This window comes from Crocodylus siamensis, chromosome 10 (genome assembly GCF_052110815.1).
Source record: "Crocodylus siamensis isolate JL-2025a chromosome 10, ASM5211081v1, whole genome shotgun sequence".
In the NCBI taxonomy this organism is placed as follows: Eukaryota; Metazoa; Chordata; order Crocodylia; family Crocodylidae; genus Crocodylus; species Crocodylus siamensis.
In genome coordinates, this window is record NC_143404.1 from 4,963,429 (window position 1) to 4,981,297 (window position 17,869).

The 17,869-nt window shown below is 60.5% G+C and overlaps 1 protein-coding gene across 2 annotated transcripts; it reads left to right on the forward strand.

Annotated features, from left to right (window-relative positions):
- The first annotated feature begins 6,775 nt into the window (after nt 1–6,775).
- On the forward strand, nt 6,776–16,600 carry LOC149856145 (zinc-binding protein A33-like). Of its 2 annotated transcripts, XM_090020452.1 has the most exons (7): nt 6,776–6,837; nt 7,863–8,137; nt 8,921–9,016; nt 12,976–13,209; nt 13,785–13,804; nt 14,745–14,860; nt 14,982–16,600. In XM_090020452.1, exons 2-7 carry the CDS (start codon nt 7,865–7,867, stop codon nt 15,524–15,526), a joined length of 1,284 nt encoding a protein of 427 aa, XP_089876578.1. In that variant the 5' UTR covers nt 6,776–6,837; nt 7,863–7,864; the 3' UTR covers nt 15,527–16,600. The 2 variants fall into 2 exon arrangements, with proteins under 2 accessions (XP_089876578.1, XP_089876579.1); XM_090020453.1 differs by lacking the exon at nt 6,776–6,837 and having other exon boundaries at nt 7,449–8,137.
- Nucleotides 16,601–17,869: the final 1,269 nt, after the last annotated feature.

Consider the following 17,869-nt stretch of genomic DNA (forward strand, 5'->3'; position numbering starts at 1 on the left):
TCCAGGGACCAGCCGCCTGCAAACATGCAGCAGGCGGTGGGCGCTGGTGGCTGAGGCAGGCAGGTCTAAGTCAGGAGCTGGCGAGGTGTGCAGGACCGGGCGCAGCTCGATGCCCATCCCCTGCAGCCGCTCTGAGGGCTCTGGTTCTCCTCGACTCCTGACAGGTCTGAATTCCCAGGGAGGCACCCAGCCCCGCGCGGAGCTGCCTGCACTTAGTTACACCCGCTTAGTTAGGACCTTGCACCCCGTTCCCTCGCGGTCCTGCCAGATGCACTCAGTCTTGCTGCTGACAGGGTAGCTGGCGGGGTTACCGCGTGCAGAGCCTGGTGTGCCTCAGCTCCAGCTCTGGCGGCTGCCTTGATCCCTCCCCTGGGCAAGTGCCTGGGCTCAGAGCCTCGCCGCTGTGCTGGGAGGCTGTTGCTTTCAATTCATACGGCAGCCGCTGACCGAACAGCTTCTGCTAAGGGTCTCTTGTCTTCAAAACAGCTCACCAGGCCCAGGGCTGAATAATCATTGCATCGTCCACTGGAGGCAACCCGGAGGATGCTGCTCAGTGCGTGGGCATAGGCCGGGGGGCTTCAGTGGCCCTGCTCTGACACCGATGTCCCGTGTGACCTTGGGCAAAGCACTTAGCCACACCTCAGTCAAATGGGAGGAGAAAAGACTTGCCCTTCCCCTTTCCTCCCTCCTTGTCCCCTTGTCCCCACAGGCTCTGCTAAGGTGAAAGGGGCTGCAGTGCTCAGGCCCCATACTCCTGCTTTCCACCCGTAAGGGCCCACTGTGTTGCAGTGAGGATCTTTTCCTGGCCAGATCCAGCCCAAAGCTGCAAGGCACCAGCGGTGCCTTGCCAGCTGCCTCCCTGACAGCGCTGGGACAAGGCTGTACCAGCTGAACAGGCTGGCTGGCGCTGGAAGGAGCTCATTGTCCTCCTCCCTTTCCTGCCAGCAACCTCACCCTCTCCTGGAAAGACATCAGAGCCTTACCTGGCCCACCCCGGGGCAGCAGACACAGCTGGAAGCAGAGTTGGGGTGACCCTAGAGCCCTAGTGCAGCCTTCCAGGGGGGAGCCAGGACCTCAGCTGCTTGCACTGGGGCTTTGTGCTGCAGCCCATCACGTCTGCAAGCCCGGCCTAGGCCAGAGCAGGAGGAGAGGGCCCGTGGGGTAGCAGCGCCTTCCTGGGAGGGTGGAAAGGAACAGGCCTGGTGTCCCAAGCAGCTGGGATGGGAGGGAGCTCGGGGTTTGTCCTTCCCGTGCCCCTGCAAAGTGATGGACCAGACATGTCCCGAACTCTAATGAGGTGCAATAGGCTACTGCCCCTTCCCGGCCCATTCGGCAGGGAGCGCCCGAGCCGCTTTCCAAGCTGCCGCTCAGGGACTGCATGCTTCCTGTGCCACGTTTCTCAGAAAGGGTTTCCCCTTGAAACGCCAGGCTGGAGCAGGGAGATGGGGGAGCCTACGGACCACCAGTCCCACTCAAAGCTGGAGAAGGAAGCGGCAGGTTTCTCCCCAGCGCAAGGCGTGATGGTCACAGTGTGAAACTCGTGGAGTAGAAGAGGCTTGGCTGCACTGCCAGGCATCTGGGTGCTAGGTCGGAGGGTGGCTCCCCGTATCCATCGTGGCATGAGCGAGGGGCTGACTCAGTACCTCTTAGCACGCGCGTGCTGGCACCTCCTGCATCAAAGGGTCCGTGTCACTGGGAATGAGGAGCCTCCCGGGGCAGCAGGGTTTTCTCTTGGGGTCGAACATCCCCTCCCCACAGGGGGACTGGGGCGAGGTCTGGGCAGCGCTAATCCGCATAAGCCCGACACCGCTGCAGATGGAAGTGGTATGTGCTGCCCTCAGCCGCTCTGCCCCAAAACAAAAGGAAACCAGGTCAGATTTAATCCAGGGGACGTGCTCAGGCCTGGCCTGCGTGGTCAGCCGGAGGTGTGAAACGATCGCACCCTGCTAGCCTCAGCAGCAGCTGCCCCAGCTCTGCCCAGGGACGAGGGGCAGCCGAGGCACTCGCTAGGGGCCGGGGGCAATAGCGCCATAGCACAGGCATCAGGATGGGCAAATCACCAGCTCTCTGCACCCCCTGCCTCCACCCTCCCCTTCCCCCCGAGCACGCGCTGCGCCTCCAAATTTGCCACAGCGCTTCGTTTCCCCCATCCCACTCCATCCCCCCGCCCGTGAAGTTCATGCCTCTTCACTTCAGAGTTGGAAAGCCAAATATTGGCTGCGCAAGGTGCTTCCCCGCCTTCAACGACTGCGGGTTGTTGTGGTGACGGCTCCAGGAGCGAGCACTTTCGAGCAGCTTCGCGAGGCTGACGGAGCTCCTTCGGGCGCTGGGCGGGGGGACCGCGGGCCGCGCTCGCTGCTAGATGACGATATCCCTCGTGCTTCTTTCTGACGATCACGCGGGTTCGCGAGTAACTTCGAAGGCTGGTGCCGCGATGTACGACTGCACACGACACTCAGCTCGGCTCGACACAGGGTGGAAGTCGTTTTAATTAACACTGGAGCGCAGAGCTCAGGCGAAGACTTCTCGCGGCAGGGCCTGGCCATGGATGGAGCCCAGCCCCAACCCTAGAAGCCATACTAGCCCCAAGGAGCAAGCGTAAGTGTGAGCGCTTGCACACGGCAGCTTGCACTTGGCACGGATGCAGCCCTTTGCGATGCCCCCCAGCCTGCAGGGTCCTTGGCTTTCCGTGGAGTCCCCCTCCAGGCAACCCGGTGGCTTTTGTGGCTTTCTGCTGCCGTGAAGCTGCAAACGAATCATTCGCTTAACAGACCCGAGGCTGCCATATGTGACACCCAGGAGCACTGTGTACAACAGCGCTTGGTGGCAACTGCGTATGAACGTAGCAAAAAACCCAGGATCAGGCAAGGAATAGCAGCTTTGGGAATGGATGTGCCTGGAGGCTCACGGCTGTGAACCACAAGCGGCTGCAGGGGGGTTTGGGCTGCTCTTAGCCAGACTTGCCTGGCCGGGGCCTGGGTTCGGGAGGAAGCAAGGGCTCCGAGCCAGGAGGCTGCGCTGCTAGCAGGGAGGGACGTAGACCTGGACGGGGAAGACCAAAGCAAAGCGCAGAATCGCCCCGAAGACAAGCCGCGGCAGAAACCGCCCCAGCGTCTGCAGCGCCGGGTCAGCCTGGCGGAGGGAGCGCGAGGCTCCGCGTGGTATGCAGACGGAGCTGCCTCGTGGCAGGGCCATGCCAAGATGGAGAAGCTCGCTCGCTAATGTGTCAGCCCCTGGCAGGCTCACCCACGGCGGTTTACACAAGGGTGCGGGGCCAGGCTGGGCAGACGTTGCAGCTTGGCAGCCCCCCGCCACGTCGCCTGCCCTTCACCCCTGCCCAGGGACAGGCAGAGCTGACCCAGCCCCGCACTGAGAGCTCCCTCCAAGGTCACTACCACCCCTACCCCCATGGGACCTTGCCATCATTGTGTGCTCAGTCATCACTTGTGAGAGCCTTTTATCTAGTCCTGCAGTAAGAAACTCAATCAAGAAGCTACCCAGCACCAAGGTGCAGCATCTAGTGCCCTGGCCCTGATCTTCCACCTGCTACTCCAACGCAGCAGGAGCCACCCCTGCAAGAAACCTTCCCGTGGTCCATGCATGCACTCCCCCGGCGGAGCACAGCCGTCCCGAAACAGGTGAAAACAACCAGCGGCCGTGACTTGGCCGCACCTGGATCCGTCCCTTGGGAATCCACCTAGCAGAGACCCCCTCCCCTTGACCCCCCACTGCCATCCTGCATCTTCTGGCTCTCCCCAAGTTACTCCGCGTCCAGCCGCTGCTGCCCACTCGCATGCATGCGCACCCCTGGGGGGTCCTGGTAACTGTTTGGGGTCTGCTTGAACTCCAGGCCCTGGCAGATGAGCCATGGGACCTGGGGCAGGTGCCTGGCAAGAGCATCTTCCCCCTGGACAGCCCAGGCGGTGCCCGGAGCCTCACCACAGTTGCTTACACGGATCCCTTATCTCGGACCATTGTTTCATTTCCTGCTTGCTCCCTGTAGCACAGGCAGCCGCAGCGACCGGTAGCTGAGGGCCGTACAATAATCATGCAATAACGCAGCTCTGCCGGGTTCTCCAGGCTCCTCGGCCCCTTCCAGGCTTGACCTGTTGCAGACCTCCCAGCCTTTCCCCCCTCTCCCTCCTTCCCTGGCTGTCAGTGGGGACCCTAAACTGGTGCCTTCCTGCTTTTCTGATGGCAAAATTTGCACACCCTCTCCCACGCAAAGGGGGGAGCCTTGGCCGGTGCTGGGAACGCACGTTCTACCTCCACATGGCTCGGAGAGGGGAGGGAGGTGGCCGGAGAGGCCCCTGGCTGCATAGATCGAGTGGACTGGAAGGGGTGTGGGTCCTGTTACTGGACTCACGGCCATGCAGGGCTGTGCTGCGGCTCGGTACCTCAGCACCGGGCTGTCCCCAAGAAGTGGCTGGTGCCTAGCATAGCCAGGCAGCAAGCAGAGAGCTCATCCCCGGCTCCAGACTTCAAGGCACTGCTCTCATCGGGGCTCCGAGACAGGCAGTTTGGCACCAGAAGGCAACGAGGCCGCCACGCAGAGGTGGGTGAGATTCAGCGGCGGTTGCTGCAGGGGTCGTGAAGCTATGAGGCAAGTTAAAGAGATTTGTTCGGTGTGGAGTCAAGTGGAAAACCAGTGACCTGAGCACACAGGGAGGGGCAGCTCCATGCACTGCTGAACAACCCCCCCGGGGATGGCAGAGAACAGCAGACCCCGTAGTGACAGGCACTCGTTGGGAGCCTTCTCCTCCTTCCCTCTGCCTTGTGAGACCACAGTCACCCCTCTCCCCCCAGACAGGGGCACGGTCCCATGGGACGCCCCCTGCCCTCCATCTCCCCTCCCACTCAAGTTCCAGCTCACCGAGTATGCAGCAGTCGAGTTCTCCCTCCTGCTACACGGGCCATTTGTTTCCCAAGACTTCATGGGAAATAATTCTGAGCTGAACTGCCAGGTGTCTTCCCCCACCCCTCGCACGCACACAGGATCCCGTTTGCACATGGAGAATCCTGCATTTTGCATGCACACACACACACACACACACATATGCTGGGGCTGTGCACACACAGCTAGCTGCACCCACAAGCACTGATGGCACAGTTAAAAGCAGCCAGGTGGAAACGTGGGCCTGAAGACCTCAGGATAATACATCTGGCTGGAGGTGGATTGATTGAGCGACCAGTTAATGACACGGAGGCTGAAAAGACAAAAATAGATAACATTCCCTGAGTTTTCTGGCTGATTCTGAAATGGTCTTTGATAAGCTGCCACTAAAAGAGCAAAGGGAGCTTGGTGTCCAAGGGGGGGAATAAGCGCGCCCTCATAACTCTGCTCCAGCTGTCACGGAGCAGACACAATTACAATAATCATCTTGCTTTGTCCCTTTTCTTTCCGTCTGCTTGTTGCATTACGGCACCTGGCTGCTTTTCTAGAGATGACAAAGGCAAAGATTGAGACTTGCCGAAATACAATTTTGTAAGTTAATGTTGTTCAATAGAAAGGGCAGGAAAAAAACCAAGCCCGTTAGCTTCCCATCTCCCTCCTGCTCCTTTTGAGGAACAACAACGACCATTTTAACAGAGTGGCGCGCGCTGGTCTGACACCATGGACTTGTTTGGGAGATGAACAAGACCCCAGAGCATCGCTGAGTAGCTGCAGGCTTCGACTGAGTTGAAGCATCTCACAGGGTCGGTCGGGTTTTGTCTCAAATGCTGATATTCGTAGGCCCTTGGAGAGCCACGAGAGAGCACTCAGCTACGTCTGGTGGCAAACGCGGGTCTCTCGGGAAGCGTCATCCCGTGCACTCGTACGTAGCATTGTGGAATTGTGATTATCGGCATGGATGAAGAGCTCAGCACGGAGCTGGAGCAGAAGAGCAAACTCGGAGAGAGACGCCCGCCGGAGTGGCCTACAGGTGCGGTTGGGGGAGCTGGGCAACTCTTCTCAGCATCACTTCTCCAAGGCACTTTCGCCTCTGGTCACGACGGAGCAGAGGGTAAACTCCTCCAACTTGGCCACCCTCAGACTGCACCGAGCCACGAATGCACCCCCCGCCACGGCCTGCCAGCGAACAGTCAGTGCTGGGGCTGCAGCCCCTGGCTGTGATGGGCCAGATAAGGATGCATTTGCCCACTCTGGGTGCACAGTGCCCTCCCAGCTCAAACGCAAATGCTGACACTGGAGCAGGTCGGCACAGCCGCAGCGGGCACCTGTCCCGCGCCAGGAGGAGGCTACGCCTCGTTCGTGTATCAAGCAAACGAACGCCAGCAGCAACGCTGCATGGTGCATAGGCCTGAGTGCCAGACCACCACGACCGGGGGCAGCAGCAGGGGCCTGGGGCCAGCTCGCAGTCCAGTCTGGGGTTCCAGGGAAAACTTGAAGCGGGCCAATACGCAGGAACCGGGCTCGGCTGCTGCTGCTGCTGCTGCTGCTGCTGCGCGTCCCCTGGCTTTGGAGGTCTCCCCCACAGCCCCAGCCCTGCTCCAGCCCCCGCTGCTATGGGTGGCGGAGGCTGCCCGCCCTCCTCGCCCCACGCCCGAGGTGGGCCTGCCCCGCTGATCTGCTCCAAGGGCCTCGAGGCCCCGCGCCCCGCCTCGCACCCCGCCCAAGGCGGCGCCACGTGCTGCCCGGGGCTGCGGCCGCGCATGCGCACACCGCGCCGGGCGCCTCGCGCTGCGTGTCCCCGTGACGCCGTCACGCGCTGGGGCCCCGGGGGCGGGGCGGGCTCGGATTGGAGCAGCCGCGCGTCACTCCGCGGGGAAGGGCGGGAGCGAGGGGGGGGGGCGCGGGGTCGGAGTGCGGACGGCGGGGCAGAGCGGAGCGGAGCGGTAATGGGGCGCGGGGTGCAAGGCGGGGGTGGCAGGTGGTTGGGGGTGTAAGGCTGGCAGGGGTGTCGTGGTTGGGGGTGCAAGGGGGGGTGTCAGGTGATTGGGGTGCAAGGCAGGGGGTGTAAGGCTGGCAGGAGTGTCGTGGTTGGGGGTGCAAGGCAGGGGTGTCAGGTGATTGGGGTGCAAGGCAGGGGGTGTAAGGCTGGCAGGGGTGTCGTGGTTGGGGGTGCAAGGCGGGGGTGTCAGGTGATTGGGGTGCAAGGCAGGGGGTGTAAGGCTGGCAGGGGTGTCGTGGTTGGGGGTGCAAGGGGGGGTGTCAGGTGATTGGGGTGCAAGGCAGGGGGTGTAAGGCTGGCAGGAGTGTCGTGGTTGGGGGTGCAAGGGGGGGTGTCAGGTGATTGGGGTGCAAGGCAGGGGGTGTAAGGCTGGCAGGGGTGTCGGGGTTGGGGGTGCAAGGCGGGGGTGTCAGGTGATTGGGGTGCAAGGCAGGGGGTGTAAGGCTGGCAGGGGTGTTGTGGTTGGGGGTGCAAGGCGGGGGTGTAAGGCTGGCAGGGGTGTCATGGTTGGGGGTGTCAGGTGGTGGGGGTGCAAGGCGGGGCAGCAGGGGTGCGGGGCGGGCGGGGAGCCCCGTTCCAGCCCGCGGGCGCCGGGCAGCCCCCTTCCCGGGCGGCGCTGCCCGGGGTTGTGCTGGGCCTCGGGGTCCGGCGGGGCGGGGGGCCGCTCGGGGCTGTGCCCCGCTGACACGCAGGGGAAGTGAAAGCAGCTCCGTGCCGCCGGCCTGGCCTCTGGCCTCTGGACTCTGCCCTGCAGCTCACTGGGGCCCGGCCCTGTGGAAAGTCCCTTGTGCTGGGGGCGGGGAGCCTGCCCAGCCCGGGGCGCGGCTCTGGGTCCCAGCGCAGTCCCCCCCAGGCGCCCGCCGGCCCTGGCAGTGGCCGAAGCGGGGAGGGGCACTGAGGTGGGTGCCTGCAGCAGCAGCAGAGCCGGGGCTCGCCCGGAGGGGGATACAGGCAGGTGTCTGTGCGCAGGCATGGCGGGCCGCGGCACGGAGCAGAGCCTGCTGGAGGAGCTAACCTGCCCCATCTGCTGCGACCTCTTCACGGAGCCGGTCATGCTGGAGTGCATGCACCACTTCTGCAAGGGCTGCATCCAGGCCCACTGGCAGAGCACCCAGCACCCGCCTTCCTGCCCCCAGTGCCGCAGGGAGATCCCCGGCTGCACCTTCCGCACCCCCTACCTGGTAGCGGGGGTGGTGGAGAAGGTGCGGCGCTGCGGCCTCCAGGAGCACCGGAGGCAAATACAGGTGAGCCACGGCGCCAGGCCCGGGTGCTGTGCCTGCCCGGTATCCCTCCCACCTGTTTCCAAGCCAGGTTCATTTAGCTGTGAAATCGCCTCCCTGTCCGTACACGGTGCAGAGGGCAGCACTGGCTCCCCAGTGCCCTTTCTAGCCCCCGGCATGTTACAGACTCCAGCTCAGCTTTTGTGCGGCTGCTCCTTGTCTTGCATGATTGCACCGGCTGTTTGTGTGCAGCGCGTGTGCTAGGTGCCACGTAACCAAGGGAAAGGAGAGTTCCTGCCCCTGCCTCTTCCAAGCAGAGGCTTGTCAGGCTTCTGTACCAGGCAGCCTGAGAACGGGGCGATTCTCACACTAGCACGTACCAAGCGTAGGCCCCAGCACACGTTCACATGAAAGCTGCTTGGAGACTAGCTACAAGGTTGTTGCACATCTTCAAGCACTATCTTTGTAGCGGGTTGGTTTTCTTTATAGTTGGGTGGACACATTTATAGCGCAATGATTCCTTTGCACAGGTGGCCAGTCTACGGTATGGCATAACTAACCAGTGAATTGTGCAATCGTTACTTTGCACATGTGGCTGGCCTTACTTTGCACGTGGGACCTGTCTATATTTATTGTGTGGTTAACCAGTTAATGGTGTAACATGGAGCAAGGGCCTTCGTTCCCAAAACACAAACCTTCCCACAATGTCTCTTTTCCCTCATCCACCTGGACAGCTGTCAGTGCTGTGTACAGGGCTGTTGCTCTGTTAGAGAGCTTTGTGCCACTCTGCTTGTTTTGTATTCATAGAAACAGCTTGAAGATGTGCTGCAAGCTCACCAGAGAGAGATGGAGCGCCGTATGCATACGAAGCACGCGGTGGAGGAAGATATCTGCAGCCTGACGGTAAACCCCTGCTCCTAGTGCTTCCTGCATAGACTGAGCAGTGCCGTTGGCTTGGCTAAGGGAAGGCTGCCAGCAGGGTGGGAGTGTGTGTCTGGAGAAGCACTCCAGGGGGGCTGGCAGTGTCCTGCTTCGCTGCTCTTTCTGGCCTGTCTGCAGGGCAGGGCAGGTTAGATGCAAGATCCCTGGAGGAAAGAAGAACGAAGGGGGATTTATTTATGGGTAGCAAGTTAGCTGAGGGATCTGACAGACCTGGCCAGCAAGCAGACTTGCAGCTGGGTCTCCCAGGGCTGCTCTCTTTCTTTTTACACCAAGTGTCTTTAGATCACAGGCAGCAGACTAAAGTCGGGAAAATAAGTAGAGCTGCTGCAGGGGCGGCAGAAAAGGCTCCTCAGCCGAGATAACAATCAATCCGCTGAGATGCCTTTTCAGAAAGGCAGATAAAGAGCTCTAATCGCAGCACTTAGAGACAGCGCTGGGTAATTACTGAGGAGTGCACAAAGCCAGCAAAAGGCTCCGGGACCTTGGGAAAATCCAGATCTTTTCTCTCCTGCGACGTTCTTGAGCAGGTGGGGCCGTGTCGCTTGACTAAACGGCGTGGCGCGGGTTTGTGGGGAGTGGTACCTCTCGAACCACGTGGAATAGCGCTGCGGGTAACAGTCCGTGCTGTGTGTGCATGTCTGCCTGATGCGGCTTTAGTCGAGATTGCCGGTTCAGCTGTGAAAGCCAAAAGAGGAACTAGGTGGGGAACTGGAGTGAACTGTCCCTTATGCTTACCCCAAATTGTTATCTGTTGAGTATTCAGAGGGTGTTTCAAGAAACGCAGCGTCATGTACGGCTCTTGCCAGAATCCGCGGCGGGCCTGGATTCGGGGTGCGAGAGACGCTGGGCTTTTAACTGCAAGGTGTTTGATGCGACCAGAGAGCAGCCTGTTTCTGAGAGAGCACGGACGCTCGGCCTGCTTCTGACCCGTCGGAGAGGACCCGGTCCTCGGGAGCATGCGGAAAGCTAGTCCAGAGATACTGAGCCTTAGCAAGGAGAATTTTGGGAGCTCATCGAGAAGCCTCTTGGACTTAGTGCCGTGGCCACTTGTGCAATGGTAACAGGATGGAAAAGGGGGAAGTGGAGCTTCAGACAAGGGAGAGGAGAGAAACTGCTAAGGCTAAAAAGTTCAAGAAGCTCTTCAGATGTCACAGGTCCTCTTCAGACAAAGGAAGCTGGTAGAAAGAAGAAAACTGAAGATGGCCACTGAAAAGCAAATGCTCGGAGATACAGGAGCAGATAACTTTTTTACATGTAGCACTAGCAGGAAACCAGGACCAGGGTCTGTAGGCCTGGTGACCCAGCTGAGCACATCTTTCCACCTGTCTCCAGCGCATTGGTATCTTAGCCTTCTTGGGTACAGATCCAGAGGTATTCTTGGACCAAGGTGTCAGGAGAGGGTGCTAGAAAAACCAGAACTCAAGCCGTGTATTTCCCTGAATTGTAAGCTCCTTGGGGCAGACCCTGCCACTTTCTTCCCTTTTTGCAGCCCCTGACACCACAATCCATGCCCAAGAGGCACAGTGACGGAGCAAGGAGCAAACAAAACCTGTTGTGAATTCAGATCTGGCTGAGAGTTGGAAGGAAGTGGAGCACGAATAAATGGCCAGTTCCCTTCCCGGAGAAGGATCGGCAGCAGGGGAGGCGCACTGCTGCGTGTGGCAGTGAAGTGGAAAAGGGCCTGAGCAGGGAGGTAGCAGACTCTGCCGCCAACATAAAATTGTGTCGATGAGGGGAGCCAGAAGGCCACAGTAAGTCACTGTGGTTCCCCTGGTGCCAGTGTGAGCAGGCCACGTGAGGCAGAGCACAGGCAGGGCTGGCGCACACAAACAGCATAATTGCCCAATGGAAGGAGTCATTTAGATTTTAAATTAATTGTAATCTCCTAGGACAAAGCCACAAAGCTCATTTAGAGACACTTGACAAAGACCTCCATACAGTGTGCAGCAGCCGCCACCCTCCTAAATGGGAGAGAGAATAATGAGACCATTACAAGGCCATTATAGAAATCAGTGGTGCGTCCTCTACCTGGAATTCTGCATTCAGCTCTGGTTGCTTCATTTAAGAGAGATGCAGCAGAAATGGAGGTGATGGAGAGAGATAAGGAAAACAATTATGGGCCTGACAGAGCCCCCTCTCCAGGATTGTGAAGAGCCTGAGAAATGAGGGCTGTTCAGTTTAAAGAAGGGGAGTGCCTCCAAGTTGCTCTGAGCCTGGCTGAGCTGCAGCTCAGGGTCTCAAGATTAGGCACAGCCTCTTCAAAAGCTCCAAGGTGACTTAGGAACCTAACATCCATTTTTATCTCGGGAGCTTGGGAGGCAAAGCTGCTGAAGAACGCTTGCAAATCTTACCCTGGAGGTTGGAGGTAGGCTGGTAACAAGCTGGGAGCAGTGTCCTTTGGGTACGACCATGGTGTCAGAGAGGCTTTTGGAAGAGGTTCATTTTAGCAGCTTCCGTGTCTGCGTCGTTCTGGGAAACTGGCCACAAAACAGGGCTGAGAGGCCTCTAGCCACTCGGGTTTCCCTCCCTTCGCTAGCTGCGTTGTGCTAATCCCTCTACATGCTGTTGCAAAGGCAGCTGCGCTGGCCCTTCTTTTGAGTCTGAATCCAAAGGAGCCATTTGGCCTGGAGCAAACACTGAGTGGGGATGAAGCCAAGCCAACACCTGGCAGCCGTACCGATTCGGCATGTTCCTGTGGAGAAGACAGGCCACCTAGGAGAGCAGGGAAGGAAGCTGAACGATGCCCAAGGGCTACTTACCACTTTGCTTCCATCTTAATCACTTCACCCAGTTCATCCTAAGGCATCTTGTCCGTTTAGGGCATGGAGAGCTTCCAGCTCAGCTGAGTCTTCCTGCTCCTATAACACCAAGTAGTGACCTCCAGGAGCCCAGGGCTTGTAAATCTGATCTCTGCCATGGTCCCTGCTAAACACTCAGCAGTGGCCAACTAGTGACTCCTGCCAGTCACACTGGCTGCAGTCTTCTGAGGGCCTCCTGCTGCCTGTTGGCTGTGTGCACCTCTTATGTCTCCTGTTCATAGATGGACCGTCGGTACATAGCTACAGCATCACAGCTCTGTGCATGTCTGTTAAGACTGAGAGCTGTATTCTGAGCTACGGTGTTTAGGGACTCATGTTTTTAATACAGAGATGCAAATAATTGCTGGGTCTGGGCCTAGTAGAAACCACCTGTGACAGCTTTCAACGTATTGAAAGTTTGGATACGGGAAATGGCTGGAACCAGAAGCTGCATGGCCAGACAGTCCATCCGAGTAGCTGGAGCAGCCGGCTTGAGTCGCTTTGCACAAGGGAAAACAGCTGCCTTTGCCCTCTCTGCGGTCAGCATAGCTATTCTCTGCCTGCCCGTTCTCCAGAAACGTGGTAGCCCCAAAGAGAGCTTGCTTCTGGGCCACTACGTTAGCCAGCAGTTAATGCACTGTGCAGGGGAACACGGTCCTGTAGTGCTAATGTCAGCCGCACGGGTGGCATGTCTCAGTTGTGTAGGCAGGAGCTGCGTGTTGGTGAGATGGTGGCCTGATTCTGGGGAGTAGGTGTTAAATAATATGGAGCTGCAGACTGGAAAACCATTGGAGGGGGTGGGAGAATCGTGGTGACCATCAGCCTTTAGACTGGCTTCTTCCTGGCGCATAAGGTGGTTCCATATTCGCTAGGCCGCATGGGCCCTGTTTTAAAGGACCCCTGTGAAAGTGGGTGCCTTGGGCAGCCAAAGCCCTGCAGCCGTAGCGTTGCCTCTCTCCCACCCTCCTTCCCAGAAATTGTGATCATACCTGAAACACTTGGGGGGGGGAAAAACAAGTGGGTCTATGAACATGCTGCAACTCAGTCTCCATTCCCCCCCCCCCCACGCTTATCACCCTCCAAGCCCTTTCATGGTGTTTTGTGGCTTTTTGCCTCTCACAGAAAGTCTCTGGGGAGCTGCACGCTAAGATCCAGGCAGAGTTTGAGCGACTTCATCAGATCCTGGTGGAAGAGGAGAGAGCAGTATTGATGGAGCTGGCCAAAGAGGAGGAGGAGTCGCTGGTGAGGCTGCAGGGGGACGTCTGGCAACTGGAGAATGGGATCCTGGAGCTGGGGAGGAACATGGAGTGCATACAGCAAGCCCTGCGTGAACTGGACGATTCGGCACTGGTGGAGGTGAGCGTCTGGCCAGTGCTTGCCAAGAAGCCCAGGCAGGGCACTGGGATGTGGGGGAAGCAGGAGAGCAGGAAATGGACCATGCTGTGGCAAGGCCCAGGGCTTGGTGCACTCGCACCTGAGCAGAGGCAGAGCAGGCAGGGTCTAGCTCCACATCCCCCAGCCATGTCGGGGGGGTTTCACATCAGCCATTGCCACGGGGCGTGGGGGGGGTGTAGATGGGAGCCGGGGGGGTGGTTTGCAAGGCTGTTTCTTGGCAAAGATGCCATCCGCGCCGGGAGACATCCAAGGATACTTGGCCTGTGGGAAAGGTGTCATGAGTTGCCTCCCTTCTCCCTGGGGATCGAGACCTCTCCCGCGTGGCACCAGGTTTTGGGAGCATCTCTCCTCATCTCCCAGCCCTTCCACGTCCCCTTAACCTCTGCCCAGGCAGCCAGGCTGACCCCTCCCTGCCAGTGCCAGCTGCCCTGGTTTCCCTTCCCTTGCTGTGTGCCTGAGTGCAGGACAGCGTTTGTTGGGGCAGCGGGAGGACTGAAGGCTGATGGCTGTGTAATTTTCTCTGCTTCTCACTGCAGGTGGAGAGCTTGGAGATCAGGTACGTGCCTGGCATGAAATGCACTGCGGCTCTTTTTACGAGCCTCTTATCTGCCCTCTTTGCCTGGGCTGCTGGTACACGGGGGAGGGGCCTTATCTTTGTAGGTTTTAAAGCATTGCAATTATCTGGCAAGCTGCTGGTGCAGAATCAGCCCAGGGTGGAGGGAAGATGCAGCCCCCGGCCAGGGCTGGGTGATCTCCCGGGCAGCGCACAGTTCCCAGGGCGGGGGCCAGGGAGCTTGGGAATGGCGTCACAGGTGGGGATTGCATGCCAAGGGGGAAGTGGAAGATAATTTAAATACGAGAGCTAAAGCAGGAGGCTCCATTCAGTAGCTCTGGCTCTCATCCTCCCTGCTGCCACCTCTCCGTGAGCCTGTCGGCGCTTGGCCGGGCTCAGAGGAGAGTAGCTCTGTTGCAAAATAGATCTTGAGGCCCAGGCAGCAGCCCCCCCCATCACCTTCAGAAACACAGCTTGGAGCAGCCTTCAGGCTCACGTGGGATCGTGGCAGCTGTCAAAGGGAAGTGTCTGCGCCTTGGAGCGGTGCTATAGGAACAGCTGCCGCCAGAGCCTGGCAGTCGCCAGCGCCCCTCTGTATATGTCCCAGTTCTCTCTCACGTGCCCTGCGTGCTGCTCCCCTGCAGGCTGCCCTGCCCTTCGAGCCCAGCCACTACCAAAGCCGGTCCAGTGAGCCCCTTCTAGGCCAGGGAGCAAGGCAGAGGGAGGGGGTGACACTTGGCCATCTGACTGTTGCATCCTCTTGCCCTTCCTGGGGGGCTCCTGTCCTGCCAACTCCACTCCCTTGGTGCCTGCAGAAGCCTCAGTCTGTGGGAATATCCCCCCCACCCCACCACGTCCAGGGTCCTGGCTTCAGCCTGCTACGCCCACCCCCCAACTCGCTCTGTCTGCACCGTGCCTCACTCCAGCCCCTTCCCTCTGCCAGGCCCTTGGTGCATGTGGAGGCCCCACCTCCCTTTGACGCCGACCACCTCCGAGACCAGTACAGCGGCCCCCTGCAGTACATCTTCTGGAGACGGATGCTGCCATCCATCTCCCCTGGTGAGTCTGACACTGGGCAGGGCCCTGGGGGAGGCGAGGGGGTAACGGGTGCCTGGACGAGGCAAAGCAAAGGGGAGCTGATGTGCACGGCACCCTGACAAACGCTCATCCGCGGTCCTAGCTCCTGCCCCGCTGACCTTCGACCCCGAGACAGCCCACCCCAACCTGGTGCTGTCTGAAAACCTGAGGGCAGTGACGGAGCGGAGGACCCCCCAGCTCGTCCCCAGCAGCCCCAAGCGCTTCCAGAAGTGTGTGAACGTGCTGGGGTCCGAGGTCTTCACAGCCGGGAGCCACTACTGGGAGGTGTGGGTGGGCGACAAGACCAAGTGGGACCTGGGCGTAGCGGCCGAGTCGGCGGACCGGACGGCCAAGGTGAAGCTGTGCCCTGAGAACGGCTACTGGTCCCTTCGCCTGAGGAACCGCACAGAGTACTGGGCTGTCACCGCGCCCTGGGTGCGCCTCTACCCCCCGCGCTGCCTGCGCAAAGTGGGGGTGCTGCTGGACTGCCAGGCGGGCACGGTGGCCTTCTACAACGCTGAGGACATGGCCCACCTTTACACCTTCCGCCGGGTTGCCGCCCCCGGGCTCTGCCCCTTCTTCAGCACCTGCTTCAGCGACGGGGGGCAGAACGCAGAGCCCATGCGGATCTGCCACCTGGCCCTGTAGGACGCGGGCTGTTCCCTCTCGAGCCAGGGGGAGGGCAGCACGTGCGGCACCGGTGACTGCCCGGCTCTCCGTGCTGCTGTCGCCGAGGCTTTGCCGTGTGTCTGTCGTGGGTGCTGCTGGTCCCAAGCCGAGCCCGTGGGGAGGGCAGCAGTAATCTTGACTGACCCCTGCTCCCCCATCAGTGCAGGCTGGGCAGTGCTGGGGCCCTGGTATACCCCCCCTGCTCCACCACGTCCCCAGAGCCACAGGGGCCCAGGGTAGCCCTAGATCTGCCACTACGCCCTGAACCAGCCCCTGCTGCCCAGAGGGCAGAGCTGTCAGCTGCTGGACTAAGGCAGTGGCATCTTGTTGGTGCCAACATGCCCCTCAGGTGCGGGGGGAAGACTCAGCCCCTTCCTGCAGCTGCAGAAGTGAAGCAAGGCCGTCGCGCCCACTCCTGCTGCCTGCTCAAGCTGAGTGCAAGGCCTCTTCCACCCTGCCCAGTGCTACCCCGCCTCGTGCGACGGGGGGAGCTGTGCCGAGGAATCTGCAAACTCGCTGCTTCGTGGCAGCCCACGGGGCACAGGGCCTGGCGCTGCTGCCAACCTGCTTGTGGGACCTTCGCACCTCAGTTTCCCCAGCTGGAGATCGGTGGAGGGAAGCAGGCTGGTGCAGCGCTGAGACTGGGGGGCTGGCCTCTTTCCAAGTAAAGACTTAAATGTGCTGTGCCCACCCAGGGCCTTGGCCTGCGCTCCCCTGTGTTGCGGAGCCAGGGTATTTCCAGTCCTGGCTCTGGTGAGTGTGGGGAGGGGCAGGAGGCCTGTGACTCGCATGCACCCCTGCGGCGGGGGGTGGAGTGCCCAGCCAGAGGTGCCCAACGCACGAGGCCCCGGTGCGGCAGAGCGCTGCCGGACCGGCATTGCCCACAGACCCGGCTCTTCGGCCCTTCCTCCGGTGCCAGGCCAGGAGAGGGCACCCTCCAGCACGCCCAGGTGTCCACGGTGGGGCTCTCGGCAGCAGGTGATGGGTGCGCTGGCTCCTGGCTCGTACCCTGCTGTGCTCGCTGCTGCTTTGCCATTAAAGCTCAGAAGCAGACCGTGCTGTCATCGCCTTGCTCCTCTGTCCTGGGCGGCGGGAGGGAGCCCTCAGCACCAGGCTGGGGCAGGGAGGAGCCCCGTGGATTTACTGCCTTGCAGTGCTATTCCTGATTCGCCCTCTGCTTTGGGCTGGGCTCTGGGGGAGGACGGGCTGCTGGGTGGGAAGGTGGGGTGGGGATCCTGCAGCAAGGTGACTGGCCCGGGGGTAGGGAGGACTGGTGCTGCGTGCCCCACGTCCAGGGCCCAGTGCCACAGGCTCTGAGCAGCAAGGTTGCTTGCATTCCTGCTACCCGTGGCTCTCAGCTCCTTGCAAGTGGCTGCTACCCCCAGCCGGGGGAAAACCGGCCAGCTGCTGGGACTGCATTAACCTTTTGTTGCCGCCTTCCTTTGCTTTTGTCCAGGGCCTCCCTTGTAAAACAAGCTCCACCTGGGAGCGTTTGCAGCCGGACTGCCTGCAGGAGGGGGGCAGCGCGATGCGTGCTGCGGTAGAGCAGGGCCCCGAGACCGTCACCTCGGCCTGACAGGAACCCGGGCTCTTCCTGGCGTCTCCCCTCGCTCCCCGCAGACAATGCCGCTGCTTTGTGTTGCACCTTGGGTCCCAGCTGCTTTCTCAGCCGCGCTTCGGTAGCACATAATGAACAATGGTGGGGCAGGCGGGAGGCCTCTTTGTTACGGTCCTGGTGGGCCCGGGTCCCAGACAGGGGGACAGGAAGCAGGCTGAGCAATGCACTTGTCTAGGACTGCTTTCGGGGTTTGGTCTGCCAGTCCGGATGGCAGGCTGCCCCTTCTAGCCTTCCTACCGACTGCTCGGGCGTGGCCCCGGCGTGCGGCGTCTGTGCTGGTCGTCTTCCTCCAGACTCGGCTTCTGATGTTGTCTTTGGTCAGAAGAAGAAACGACCTGGGTCTCTTGTTCCTGGCCGGCGCAGACCCCGAGTCCCTGCCCGCGAAGGGGCCGAGCAGGTTCGGCGTGGGCTCCTCTGCCTTTGCTGCTTCCCAGTGGCGGCTCTAAGGAAGGCACCTGGCGCTGCCGTCCCTCCGGGTGCCGCGTTCTTGTTCCTGCTTTTGCCTTTGGGAAACTGGCTGTGGCCCCAGCTGGCCCTGCGGGCCGCCCTCCAGGAGGAGGGGGTCCAGGCCACGCTGGCTGGAGTGGGGTCTCGGACCAGAGGGATGAGGGGGCTGCCCTGGCTCGGCCACCCGTGGCGTGCTGTAAGGTCAATGCTGATGCTGAAGCCAATGCAAGATCACATAGCCCGGGGGCTTGGCCAAA

Excerpts from the sequence above, each read along its gene's own strand:
- LOC149856145 (XM_090020452.1), top strand. The coding sequence starts at position 7,865 with ATGGCGGGCCGCGGCACGGAGCAGAGCCTGCTGGAGGAGCTAACCTGC. Across the intron at positions 8,138-8,920 it reads AGCACCGGAGGCAAATACAG|AAACAGCTTGAAGATGTGCT; the intron begins GTGAGCCACGGC and ends TTGTATTCATAG. Across the intron at positions 13,805-14,744 it reads GTGGAGAGCTTGGAGATCAG|GCCCTTGGTGCATGTGGAGG; the intron begins GTACGTGCCTGG and ends TCCCTCTGCCAG.